General features: G+C 39.4%; 1 protein-coding gene across 1 annotated transcript; it reads right to left on the minus strand.

The window, feature by feature from the left end:
* Positions 1-2904: 2904 nt before the first annotated feature.
* LOC141628018 (uncharacterized) lies at positions 2905-5675 on the minus strand. Its single transcript, XM_074441208.1, has 5 exons — positions 5465-5675; positions 4766-5289; positions 4127-4675; positions 3458-3576; positions 2905-3274 (listed from the first exon to the last, which is right to left on the minus strand). Exons 1-5 carry the CDS (start codon positions 5673-5675, stop codon positions 2905-2907), a joined length of 1773 nt encoding a protein of 590 aa, XP_074297309.1.
* Between the last annotated feature and the right edge of the window lie 9616 nt (positions 5676-15291).

A 15291-nucleotide genomic window follows, 5' to 3' on the forward strand; every position in this document is an offset into this window, starting at 1 on the left:
GTTAGTCTTTTCCGGCGGGTATAATTTTTTTGTAGAAAGCTAGAGCCAACTTCTTCCAAGAGTCAATTCGAAGAGTAGCCTTATCAAGGCTTTTCAACCATTGTTTTGTGGTGCCAATTAGAGAAAAAGGAAATAAGACCCATCGAATTTGGTCTTGAGTCACTCCGGTTTGTGAAATCGCATCACAATAGTCACAAAAAGTTCCCATGTGGGAATGAGGGTCTTCACTAGGCATCCCCCCAAATTGGCTTCTTTCGACTAATTGGATAAATGCGGATTTTGCAATAAAATTTCCGGTTAAGCGTTGTGGTGTGGTAGTTCCATTAGGTAGGTTCTCCTCGGTTGGTACGGAATGTGATGAAAACTTAGGCATTGTGGGTTGATTGTGTGACTGATTTTGTGTTGGGTTCTCCTCACCTTCTCTTGCAAAAGGGTTGATGAACTCAATAGTGTTTGGTTGAATATCTATAACCTCACCAATACCTCTCAAAGTATTTCTAACAAGTCTTCTATTGGTTGTCAAAGTCCTTTCAATTTCGTGATCAATGGGTAACAAGTTACCTTTTGATCTTCTTGACATGCAAAATATCAAATAACTTGAAAATAATTAGAACAAACCTTGAGGAGTTTTACTTCCCCAAGGCAAAGAAAGACACAACTAATAACAATCAAAGAAAATCAAATCAAGTTAACACCGTCCCCGGCAATGGCGCCATTTTTGGTCGGATCACTTTGAGCTTAGATTTCGGTTACTTGTCGTTAGGAGCACCTTGACCAAAACAATATTTCTAAATTCACAAACAACTCTACTACTAGTAAAGAGGCAAGTAAAGGTCGGATCCCAAGGGACGGGCATTGATGTAGGATTTTCGATTGCAAGTAGTTGTGTCTAGGGGTGTCACAATTTGGGTTGAGATAAGAAGATCACTAAACTAAATAACAATTAAAGTAAGCAAGCAAGATGACTAAAATGAGATGTAAACAATTGATTAAAAGCACTAGGGTGTCATGGGTTCATAGGGGATTCATGGTAATTGATCATACAAACATATTCTCAAATTATAAGCAAGCAATTATTGTTGTGATAGGATCGAGTTGGTTTATATCTTACAATCCTAGGAAGGTTTAGGTCCCGGAGCCGAATCGATTAGATTGTACAACACCTACAAGTCGACTTAATCCTCCCTACTCAACTATATGCATGGTCTAATGAGACTCGAGTTGGTCTATGTCTTACAAGTCTCATTGAAAAGGTAGGTGATGGGTAAAAAATGCAAGCATTCATAGGCTTGCATTTCATCAAACATAACATGTGCATAAGTTGAGATCACCACAAGCACGCAAATAAATTATGAAAACATATTAAATTAAGCATGAATCATCCCCCATGTTGGTTTCCCATAATTACCCATTAACCTTAGTTAAGGAAACTACTCACACATTATCAAGTTTAACATGTTAACAAGGTTGTCAATCATATTAACAAAGCAAAACATGATGAATAAATGAAGATGATTAACAAAAACTAAAAAGGGATTAAGAGAGTTATACCTAATGATGATTCCAAAATAATAATGCAAAGAATAATAGAAGTACTTGATGATTGATGGAAGGTTGTCAATCTCCCAATAAACCCAAATAATCGTTAATTACCCAAAATAAAAGATGAACAAAAGAGAAATTAAGAAAATGAGATTTTTATTAATATTTGATTAGAAGTTGATTACAAGATTAAAGAGATATTAGAATAATATAAACTACACTAAAGACTGATAAGAAGAACATGATAATCTAATTAGACTAATGGGGTATTTATTGTGGGGATTAGGTGCACAAATTAGGGTTACTAAGGGCTTAAATGACGATTAAGTCCTTGAGGAATCGCTCCTTTCAAGAAAAGATGCGGGTCTCCTTTTAGCTAGTCTTCCAAAAATATGCGCATCTCAAATGAAGAAAGAACAGGACGTGCCCCTCTGGAGTACAATCCGAGCATCCAAGGGTCGGGATGGGCGGATTGGGGAGCTACTGGACGGGCGGCCTGGTGGTAAGGACGAGCGTTTTGGGGAGCTGTTGGACGGGCGTCCCGATGGTTGGGACGAGCGGATTCTGGCTCAGCTTCCTTTTCTTCTTTTCTTCTTCCAAAAATCCTCCGGGATTTTGTCAGGATGCAAGGATCTTCTTCATCATTGCCCATCTACTACATTATGTACAAAGGTTTTCTAGTCTTGTCTTCTCTTTGATGCTTGGTCATTAGATTCGATCAATTTAGCTCTATTTTGCCATGAAAATACAAGGTTTGCACTCCTCTCCTACCAAGGAAACAAAACCTCAGAGAATATGCAAAACAAAGGACTAAATATAGTAAATGACCCAAATATGCACTAAAAAGCATAGGAACTACGCTAATTCGGGGACTAAATATGCTCAAGTATTGATCACATCAATAATCAATGCCCCAGACATCGAAAATCCCGACCTCTAAAATGCCAACTTGCGGCATCTCATCTCTCCTTGAAATGTTTCTCATCCGCTGACACGCATCACAAGCTATAACAAAATCTTTAGCATCTTTAAACATGCTTCTAGGATAGCTTCGGTCTCCTACTACGGTATACACCGCCTATAAAGTCCATCAGCACATTCTTTGAACAGATAACGGTCATCCCAGAAATACTGCTTCACATCGTAAAGGAACCGCTTCCTCTGCTGATATGACATATCGGGAGGTAATAAATTACCTACAATAAAATTAGAGTAATCATCATACCAAGGAGTTTTAGCATTAGAAATAGCTAATAAAATATCATCGGGAAAGGATTCATTAATAGGGAGAATATCTCCCTCATTTTGCAGCTCCAGTCGAGATAAATGGTCAGCAACAAGGATTTATGAGCCTTTCTTATCTCAAATCTCCAAATCAAACTCTTGAATTAGGAGTATCCATCTCAGTAGTCGCGGCTTGGCGTCCTTCTTAACAAGAAGCTGCCTCAAAGCAGTGTGATCGGTAAAAACAATCACCTTGGACCCGAGAAGATAGGACCTAAACTTCTCTAGTGCATATACTACAGCCAGCATCTCCTTCTCAGTAGTAGCATAATTAACCTGAGTCTCATCCAATGTTCGGCTAGCATAGTAAATAGCACTCAAAGCCTTGTCTTTCCTTTGGCCGAACACCGCGCCGACTGCATAATCACTGGCATCACATATTATCTCGAATGGCAGCTCCCAATTTGGAGCTTGAATAATCGGTGCTATGATCAAGGCTTGCTTTAACCTGTTAAAAGCAGAAAGACATTCATCAGAAAATTCAAAAGGGACATCTTTATTTTGCAATCGTGTAAGTGGTTTAGCAATTTTAGAAAAGTCCTTGATGAACCGGCGATAAAAGCCAGCGTGACCAAGGAAACTTCTAACTCCTTTGACATTAACAGGAGGTGGTAGTTGCTCAATCACTTGCACTTTTGCTCTGTCAACCTGTATACCCTTATCAGAAACTAAGTGACCAAGGATAACTCCCTCGTTGACCATAAAATGGTACTTTTCCCAGTTCAACACCAGATTAACCTCAATACATCTCTGCAAAATCTTATCAAGGTTAGACAAACAAGAAGAGAAATCAGACTCACAGACGATTTCTCCATGATAGACTCTATATACTCAGAAAATATCCCCATCATACACCTTTTAAAGGTAGTTGGGGCATTACACAAACCAAATGGCATCCTGCGATATGCATAAACACCATAGGGGCAAGTAAAAGTCATTTTCTCCTGATCATCCGAATGGATAGGGATCTGAAAGAACCCTGAGTATCCATCTAGATAACAGAAAAACTTATGGGAAGCTAATCTCTCTAACATCTGGTCAATAAAGGGAAGGGGGAAATGATCTTTCTTAGTTGTGGCATTAAATTGTCTATAATCTATGCACATCCGCCAACCAGTCACAGTTCTAGTCGGTATTACTTCATTCTTATCATTTTTCATCACTGTAGTCCCTCCTTTCTTCGGAACTACATGAACTGGGCTCACCCATTTAGAGTCAGAGATAGAATAAATTATACCTGCATCGAGAAGTTTTATTATTTTTTTTCTGACCACATCCTGCATGTTTTGATTCAACCTACGTAAACTTGTGCACGAGGCTTATGGCCTTCCTCCAGGTTAATCCGATGCATACAGAAATATGGACTAATACCTATCAAGTCATCTAAACTGTATCCCATAGCCTTCTTATTCTTTCTCAGAACACCCAACAAATCGGTGAGTTGGCTATCATCAAGCTTGGAACTAACGATAACTAGATACTGTTCATGGTTATCGAGAAAGACATACTTAAGGTTGGAGGGAAGAGGTTTGAGCTCCGGTTTCTTTACCTCAACAGCATAGGAGGTCTCCATTATCGCATTTACCGTCTCACCTTTCTCAATAGTGAACACCCTACCTTTCAGAGAAGCTTTCATTGTCTCGTAATCAACCTGCTCATCTTCTGCAAAATCATCAAGAGCTATCAAAGCTTCTAACGGGTCCCCAAGGAGGGATCCCGTCCAATAATCAAACATAGATTCATCTACAATATCTACAACATAACATGTATCCTCTATCATAGGCTTAGCCAGCGTGCTAGCCAAATTAAAAGTAACCCTATCATCCCCTACCTCGAGAGTCAAATGTCCCTATTTGACATCAATAATGGCTCCTGCAGTATGCAAAAATGGCATACCCAAGATTATGGGGATCTGAGTGTCCTCGGCCATATCTAATACAATGAAATCAACAGGCATAAAGAATTTGCCTATCTTAACAGGGACATCCTCTAATACACCTAGAGGTCGCTTAACTGTTCGGTCAGCCATTTGTAGGGTAACATTGGTAACTTTAAGATGCCCCATATTCAGTTTCTCGCAAACCGAATAGGGCATGACACTGACACTGGCACCCAAATCACATAAAGCTCTATCTATTACATGAGTGCCTATAGTACAAGGAATTGAAAAATTACCAGGATCCTTCAATTTTGGAGGAGACTTGCTTTGTAGGAGTGCACTACACTCTTCTGTAAAAGCAATGGTCTCTACCTCGTTAAAGGTCTTCTTACGGGTCAAGATGTCCTTCATAAACTTAGCATAAGAGGGTACCTGGGTAATTAGTTCGGTAAAAGGTACAGTTACCTGAAGGTTTTTGACGACCTCCAGGAATTTAACGAATTGTTGCTCGACTTTTGTGTTCTTTAGGCGCCCTGGAAAAGGAACCTTGATAACAATTGGCGGGTCAGCAACTATACTCTTCCCTTTTGTTAGAAATAGACGCCTTATCAGCAGTAGAAGGCGTTCCAATAGCAAAAGATGATGGATCAGCAACTCCGTCTGGCGAAAAAGTCGATCGACCAACTAAATCAGTCGATCGACCACTTTTTTAGTCGATCGACTATTTTCAGTCTCGCCAATTTTCTGTTCAGCACCGACTTGCTAATGTAGGCATGATTGTTGCAGCTGCAGAAGTAGAAGTGTCTTCTTGAAAAGGCAGATTTTCTGCAATAAAACTAGCGTAAGCGGCTTCAAGCGTACTCAAGTCTTCTGCTTGGCGAACTTCCTTCCAAAAATTTCGTCTAGCTCGAAATGTCTTTTCTGGTTCAGAATCGTATGGTACGAGTTCGGAACTGTGAGACCTGGGCATAAACGAAACACTAAAGAAAGGAATGAGAACGGTCTCAAGGAACTAATGTCCCTTGAGACAAGATAAACTAAATAAGCAAACAGAGAAACGTTGTCTCCCCGGCAACGGCGCCAAAATTTGACAGGCTAAATTGCACACCTGTCAAAGATAAACCAACTAGCCTAAACTAATGCAGTAGAGGAAGTCGGATCTTATCCACAGGGAGACAATTTATTCTATTTGATAAATCTAATTTGTCTAAAGTAACCGAAGTGGGGGTTTGTTTTGTTGATTTAACTAAACTAATATAGCAATAAGTAAAGGAGTGAAACGAAGAAACTGAGTATAAAAATATAAAGGAAAATAGCTAGGATTGTCGGTTCACTATGGTCTAATAACGGTAAAAGGTAGGGTCAAAGACTAGGTCTAATTACGGTCTGAAGGGCAGTGATAAGGTCCTGTCGGTCCGCTAATCACCCTAGAAACTTTCTAATATACTCTCGCCCTATTTAAAGTACTCTATTCTTCGTAGCAGATCTCACTCTTTCCAATCTCTCGATCTGGGTCGGAGTTTATCATATTAAAATAAAGAGCTGCATGCATTCAACTAATTAAATAAGAATTAAATGCTACGATTAATAATTCAGACGATTAATTATTCCAAATCTAAACCCTAATTAAAAACCGCCATTCAACCATAGATCTCCTAAATCCTAGCATTAATAAATTAGGTAGTCATGATTGAACTATCAAAATTAACAACAATAATAATAACTAAATTAAACATGATGAAAGTGTGAGAATAATAACTAAGCATATAAATAAAGCAAGGACAAAGATTAGCAAAATGAATAAAGAAATAATAATCGAAGAACGAAGGATTAATTAAATTATCGAAAGAAAGAAGGTTTGATTACAAGTTTCAGATCTGAATTCCAAAAGCAAAGCAACGTATGTAGTGTTTTACAGTGTAAAAAGATGACCTAATAATGTTTCATCTATCCGTCTTAAATAATAAAAGTCCATACTTAAAACAAGAAAACAAGATGGGCCAAAATAACAACCGTAAAAATCTCGCCTAATGAACAGTAACAGTCGATCGACCAGAAAACCAGTCGACCGACTAAATTCTCCAGCAAAATTGGTCGATCGACCAGTTTAGGCAGTCGATCGACTTTTTCCAGCATCCAACAACATCAGCCTCCTTTTCACGCACTTCCATGATGACCGTTTCCGAGCACTAGCTTCACTAACGCCTCAACTTCCACGCCGGGGGCAGAATTTGGCTTGATTTCACTCCTCTTGGGCCAACAACCTGCAAAATGCATAGTACGGCCGAAGTAACCGAAAACAAGGGAGAATAGTAGCTTACGCTACACAAAATAGCATCAAAATGCGTGCAAAAGAGTAAAGTAAACGTATGAAAAAGGCACACATCACTTGTTGTTGCGGTGACCAGATAAATGGAGGCTTTTGATAGCCTCGTTGAAAAGGTGGATGTGGCGGCACAATTGCAAAAGGTTGACTAGCTTGTCTATGCTACTTGAACGCATAGACCTCGTCATTTCCCGCTAAGCAAACAGCTGCATTGTGCCCAGCAGCACCACATCTGCCGCAGTAAACCACCTGTTGCGCCATAGAATCCAACATAAGTGGAAGGTCAAAGATACTCAAGTCTTCCCTTTGACGATCTTTTACCTAGAACTGTCTAGGTAGGACCTGTAGGACCTATTAAAACAGCACTAAAGAAAAAGATGAAAACGGCCTCAAGGGAAAAATCCCTAGAGGCTAAAGACAGACAAAAATAACAAGCAAATAAGTAGTTGCCTCCCCGCCAACGGCGCCAAAATTTGATACTGTCATTTAGTACTAAAAATAAATACCTAAGTACTAGAAACAGAAGTCAGCGGTAAATAGGGTAGATCTCCACAGGGAGACGGTCACTATCTACGGTCACAATTGGGGGTTTTAATTGTATAAACTAAACTAAGGGAGATTAAGGCAAGAGAACTAAAGATAAGAGGGATTAACAGAAGAGAGAGAGAAAACTAGGATTGTCGGGTCATCAATGAATGTCAGTTAATTGCAGCTAAGGTCACAGATCAGATGATGTGTCGGTCTAAGGGGCACCGAATATCTCCTTCCGGTCTCAATTCGCCCTAAAACACTATTAGCTTAGCTTCCGCCGTCACTAAAGCATCATATTGTTCACTGCGAGTCTCACCCCTTCCAACCTTCCGGTCTAGGTTAAGGTTTACCAAAATTAAATAAGCTAAGTGCATCGATTCAAATAGCTAGTGTAACACCCCCATACTCCAAGTGCCTTACTAGGACCACTTAAGACATGGAAGTGCTACCATCTCGGTTACCCGAGGCAATGATAATCATAAGACAATAAAGAAACGTACTTTAAAAGTAAACATAGTTTAAGTGATTACATGATCAACCAAAACTGATAAACTGAAATACAAGGTTCTCAGACGGTCTACTGCTAAAACTATCAAAGCTACAAAACACCATCGACACGGCGGAAGACTTCTAACGCCACGTGATGACTCATCCCGACTATCCCATACGCGTCATATCATACCCGCTCAATAATCGCTCACCACCCCGAATGGATCACCACGTTTTAAAACATTAAACGGGTCGGTACTAATCACACAATTTATATAACCAACGATATAGTAAACAACACACTCAAACAAATCACACACAATCACGCACACCAATCAATCTCCGTCACCGATCGTCCACCTGGACCAGCCACCGCGTGGAGGACCGCAGCCGTACCACCAAATCCCCGCTCATCATACCGAGCGATAACCCTGTCCCATTAATGTGCACATCCCCTCCCGTGGCGGGTTCCACGAGGGCGAAACTAGGGCGTGAAGCCACTCCCGCAAGTGACTCCACTCAGTAGAGAACGCATCTCGAGAACCAGAGACAAACAATCACAACCATCAACAACAATCAATCAACAACCGTCATAAAACCAATACGATAATAATCAGCAATTACACAACACCAACAATGCATTATGCGACTAATACTGAGTAAGGAAACCCTACCTGGAATGCAACACAAAAATCAGACGATCTAGCAGCTGTCTCAAAACCTTTCCTCTACGAACCCTTCTCCTATACACATAATCATACAATCACTACCACATCAACATAAACATAGAAAACCCCCAATCCCAAAATTAGGGTTTAACGAAACTTAACGAAATACTATAAAATTGGTATGTAGATCTTACCCTTGACGCAAGGAACACTATGATGCAAAGAACGAGATGATCCGACACTCCTAGCCTTGGGGATTTGCCAACAACGCAACGAGAGAGAACTACGTAACTCCTTTTTCTTTTGAAAGGTTTAGAAAGGATAAAAGTGATTAAAGAAACTGACGGAAACCTTTTATATTAAACTCGCTTTATTAGCAAAACCCGATAAAACAACCCCGTAAAACACACTTACTCGATCGAGTAACTGACGTACTCGATCGAGTGCCGCCTACTCGATCGAGTACCAAGGCTACTCGATCGAGTACCCTACAGGTCAGAAACTATTTTAAACTGCAATTCGCCCTTACTCGACAGAGTAAGGCCTACTCGATAGAGTACCCAGAGACTCATAAAACCGTAGTATTACAGTCTTCCCTCCTTAAAAAGAACTTCGTCCCCGAAGTTCAACCCATACCTAAAAACAACCATACTAACTCGACCAAGACACAACAACATACTAAGAACTCAAGAACTCGACCAAACATAAAACATGAACTCTTAAACCCACTCCACCAACTATGTTTACTTCCACAACATGACTCACGATATCGTATCTACCACATCATAAACTCTCCTGACACTAACTCCATACACTACCAACTACCATCCTCTAACGCCGCTAGCTCCATAATATATCATCCACTACCAAATCCAAAATCAAGACACTCATAGACATCAAACGGAATGTTACATTCTACCACCCTTAAAAGGAACTTCGTCCTCGAAGTTTACTCACACTCATAACCTCATCATCCAACTGTCAACACTAGTGAAATATTCTCACACTCCTAAACATCACACTACTACAAGCACGGCCATGGCCTTTTAACAACATCAACCACAAAATATACAACTTAATTCTTTATGCTACACCAACACTCTACTGTGAATATACTACCATATGCACAACTATCAAAATCTCTTTTATCGTATCCTACTCCTTTTAAGATAAATGTTACGTCCTCGTAACTCACTAATACTATATCCTTAGTTATATCTTCTCATTATTCTCATCACCCTCACATGTCATAGATAACCACCTATACTCTAAGCACTCGCCATGCATATATCCAAGGCTCGCTTACTTAAACAATTCTCATACTTCAATTCACTCGTCACACCCATAACCTGTACCTCAAAATCTTTAGCTTAACCCAAAACTTCAACTTTTCCACATTACCGCAATATGACAGACCTCTCTATATAAACTATATAAAACTCCCATCGTCAAAAGCATAACTCACGATCCACACTTGTTACGTACACTGACACTAGCTCCTCAAGTTCTTTTCTTTCATTACCACAAAACTCATAAATAACTTAACATGACACCAAATCCCAATACCATGCACTCACTATCTCAACAAAATATTATGAACTACCTGCCGCTTTCAGATCATTACAACACATGTTCCACGTATCACTTGCGATGACTATGACTACCGATGCCTCATCTTAAAACAAGATAAAATTACTAATACAACTTCTCACAACTATGTCCCAACAACAAAATGTCACTATACCATGACAACAACAAAAACATATACAACTCTCTTTCATATCATACTCTACCCTCATTCCAAAACCTAACTGGTAAGAAACATCAATAAACAAAACAACTGTCTATCTGTACAAACTGAAACTCACAGGAAGCCACATCAGACAAAACAACAATTTATGTGTAACTGGTATGTACTTTCGAAACTTGAATCATAAACATCCCGCCTACTCCACCACAACCGGTGACGGCATCGCAACACCGCCACCAACAGCCACACCACAGTGCGAAAATACCCGCATCACAACACTAAATACCATGCCCGGCTCACCACCCGAGGCACCACAACCACATCGATAGTCATCACAACTTACACTATCCCATAAGCACTGACTCAACATAACTTCTCGGACAAGAAAAACTTACTCAAATCCACTTTAGTAAATCACAAAGCAACATATTATATGAATTAAAGAGATAATAACCTCATGAACATCATCCCCTTACCACATCACGGAATAACATATATCATGAATACATACAAGTATAACCAGTCATGCCAGATCAATCAAATGATTACTTTTTGAATATCATTCAATTAAATTACCGTGTCCAACATATATCACAGAACATTCAGATAACAGCTTTATAAGTATCACACCATACCACTTCCCGTGAGGTCAGAACCTCGCACGAACATTTATACACATCATAGACCCGTAATCACATCCACCTAGTCAGTCCTGATCACATAAGTTACCACTCGATAAAGGTTACCTGTCGCCCAAGCTTAACTCATATGCCCCTCATAACATATTCCCCCATTCGCATAACCATCACCTCATGCCAAGTACAACCATTCCATTATTATTTAACTATTAGCACCCGCCTCATCTGACCACATCTTATACTTCCTTACAACCATACATATCAATCCGGCCTCTACAAAATCAACCTCATTACAATTGCTACCTTTCTAGTATATCATCACCCTTAACCACTAGTCACAAACCATAACACTACCACTGTCCAGGCATCAAACCTCTTACACTAATCTCTAAACATCACGATTTCTTTCCTATCTGGGGTTAACATCCCAAATAACGAACTTCAAATCCATCAACAACATTACCTTAACATTCTTCCCAATACTATCCTTAATTGTATAGTCACCCGACTCACCACCAAAATCTCATATCATGCAGATATTCTACCAACTTCTTACTCCCTTAATTCCTCGAAACTCATGATTACTCATGTTGTCCTGAAACTTCTGTATAACCATTAATTTACTTACTCTTGATAGTATCATACATCTCGACGATTCCTTACTTTTATGTCACAGAACTCCGGTCAACATTTTCCTAGTTTTACTCCCCTCATTCTTTTCTTTTACACTTGACAAAATCAATTAACTATTCAACTCCTTATCACTTCTACCTAACTCTTTAGTGTTCCGGTTACTTTCCCATTGCTCCAAGACTCACATCTCATTATTTTATATCGATATCATCTCACTCTTTCTTACCATGGATCTTCTCTTATAATGCTATCACTCACACTTGCCACTAATCTATCCATAAAATCAATGTTTAATGTTCAACAATTACATCTCCCTTTTTACATCTCTAGAAATCAAAATTCCTTTCATACCGCTAATTGTCCAACGAAATCCCACAATAGTTTCACCTCTTAATATACCAAATCTCCCAAACTCACTCACTGTCTACAAATCCACCTCGCGACATGTCTCCACAAAGTTCACTATATACCACTCTTCTCAACCCCTTTAAAACAAACTTTCACTATGTATATTCTTAACCCACACGACTCCTAACCATCTCCCTCCATAATTCTTTACACATCTCAAGTTGCCACTATCCACATCCTTACTCTCAATCCTTTCATTCTCACATTCCTTAGACTCACATCATCCCTTGCCCATATTCACTTACTTTTACGTTACTCAACACACAATCATATCACTCATTTCAGAAAACATGCTCTATGTCTCAATTAAGCCATAATGATCTTCCTTTTCTTTTTCCACTATCTATCGCAACCACATATAACTCATGTCCTCCCACCGAATTCATACTCACCACAGGTGCCACTCACTACACCACAAGATTGGGTAACTTATGCGTCAAGATCAACATACATGTAAAACAATGCATAAAGAAGCAAAATAACACCTTTGAATTAAACATGATATGCAACAAAGTCTAAAGATAAGCATATGACCCAAAATAGGGGTCACTAGATCGAGTACAGGCCACTGGATCGAGTAAGGGACTTACTCGATCGAGTAGGTGAAGATCAGAAGCACGTAAAACAAATCACCAGGGCTACTCGATCGAGTAACTAACGTACTCGATCGAGTGCCGCCTACTCGATCGAGTACCAAGGCTACTCGATCGAGTACCAAGGCTACTCGATCGAGTACCTACGCATTTCTCAAAGACCTTTGTCCGGTTTTCGTAAAATGACCATAACTCACTCATTTCTTGGTCGTTTTGGGCGTGTGACCTATCGTTAGAATCGTAAAAGAACAAGCTATCACCTCCTATTAGAATCACATTAAAATCATTTATACATATCAAGTTATAACAGTTTAAAGACAACCTCTTTATAATCGAAAAACATAACTACTTAATTTTACCTCCAAACAACTTAAACGACAACATGGTAAACAAAAACAACCCAATACTCATAAAACCAGTAGTCCAAATCAAATGTTACTATTTTCGAAAGAAAAGCAACAACATTCATCATGCAAATAATTTATTTAACTTGCCAATCATGACTTACGCACATGCTTTTATTCTATCACTTTTCGTAAACAAAACATACTCATACATTACAAATCCTATTTCCATGTTACTAATACAACAATATTACAAATAAACTTCGTCACCTAAACATATTCATAATCACAAAATTCATATCCTCGTGCAATTGTCACTCCATCTTTTCCAATCAATTCATCCATTTCCACCACATTCTTCATACAACATATACATATGAACAATAGTAGACATGTATAAGAAATCATTATATAAAATTACACAAACAAAATTATATATAATCATATCACATATGAACTAATTCTATTTTCCATCACATTACTCATCATTCTCATACACTTTTCTAACAATTCCAACCAACATTGTAAACCAACTATCATGCAACATGTTTTCAATCAACAACATACGAAATCACATCATCACCATCTTTTCTACACATTCCCTATTATCCACATACGTACACCCACTGATTCATGACACACATCACTATATAGATACACAATTCACAAGATAAACACTTAGCGATCCCGACTCATATCCCATGGTGACCGGTTTAGAATTTTAGGGCGAGTTCGCGACTTTACGACGTCTCCCAAGTCTTTGCATTAGCTCCTACAACTTCTACCCCGGGTTCATTTTAATTGACTCCCTATGTTCATTGAATTCATTGGTTACAGGTTTCAGGATCGTCGCTCTGATACCATTTTGTAACACCCCCATACTCCAAGTGCCTTACTAAGACCACTCAAGGCATGGAAGTGCTACCATCTCGGTTACCCGAGGCAATGATAATCATAAGACAATAAAGAAACGTACTTTAAAAGTAAACATAGTTTAAGTGATTACATAATCAAAACCAAAACTGATAAACTGAAATACGAGGTTCTCAGACGGACTACTACTAAAACTATCAAAGCTACAAAACACCGTCTGACACAGCGGAAGACTTCTAACTGCCACGTGATGACTCATCCCGGCTATCCCATACGCGTCATATCATACCTGCTCAATAACTGCTCACCACCCCCGAATGGATCACCACAGTTTTTAAAACATTAAACGGGGTCAGTACTAATCACACAATTTATATAACCAACAGTATAGTAAACAACACAGCTCAAACAGTCACACACAATCACCTACACCAATCAATCTTCGTCACCGACTGTCCACTGGACCAGCCCTGCCAGTGAGGGACCGCAGCCGTATCCACCAAATCCCCGCTCATCATACCGAGCGATAACCCTGTCCCATTAATGTTCACATCCCCTCCCGTGGCGGGTTCCACGGAGGGCGAAACTAGGGCGTGAAGCCAATCCCACAAGTGACTCCACTCAGCCTAGAACGCATCTCGAGAACCAGAGACAAACAATCACAACCATCAACAACAATCAATCAAAAACTGTCATAAAACCAATACGATAATAATCAGCAATCACACAACACCAACAATGCATTATGAGACTAATACTGAGTAGGGAAACCCTACCTGGAATGCAACACAAAAATCAGACGATCTAGCAGCTGTCTCTAAACCTTTCCTCTACGAACCCTTCTCCTATACACATAATCATACAATCACTACCACATCAACATAAACATAGAAAACCACCAATCCCAAAATTAGGGTTTAACGAAACTTAACGAAATACTATAAAATTGGTATATAGATCTTACCCTTGACGCAAGGAACACTATGATGCAAAGAACGAGATGATCCGACATTCCTAGCCTTGGGGATTTGCCAACAACGCAACGAGAGAGAACTACGTAACTCCTTTTTTCTTTTAAAAGGTTTAGAAAGGATAAAAGTGATTAAAGAAACTGACGGAAACCTTTTATATTAAACTCGCGTTAGTAGCAAAACCCGACAAAAAAACCCCGTAAAACACACTTACTCGATCGAGTAACTGACGTACTCGATCGAGTGCCGCCTACTCGATCGAGTACCAAGGCTACTCGATCGAGTACCCTACAGGTCAGAAACTATTTTAAACTGCAACTCACCCTTACTCGACAGAGTAAGGCCTACTCGATAGAGTACCC

This window comes from Silene latifolia, chromosome Y (genome assembly GCF_048544455.1).
Source record: "Silene latifolia isolate original U9 population chromosome Y, ASM4854445v1, whole genome shotgun sequence".
Taxonomy (NCBI): domain Eukaryota; kingdom Viridiplantae; phylum Streptophyta; class Magnoliopsida; order Caryophyllales; family Caryophyllaceae; genus Silene; species Silene latifolia.

Coding starts and splice junctions, on each gene's coding strand:
- LOC141628018 (XM_074441208.1), bottom strand. CDS start 5,675: ATGCCCAGGTCTCACAGTTCCGAACTCGTACCATACGATTCTGAACCA. Junction 5,290..5,464: donor AATCATGCCTACATTAGCAA/GTCGGTGCTGAA, acceptor TTCTAACAAAAG/GGAAGAGTATAGTTGCTGAC. Junction 3,577..4,126: donor AGCCTCGTGCACAAGTTTAC/GTAGGTTGAATC, acceptor AAGATTTTGCAG/AGATGTATTGAGGTTAATCT.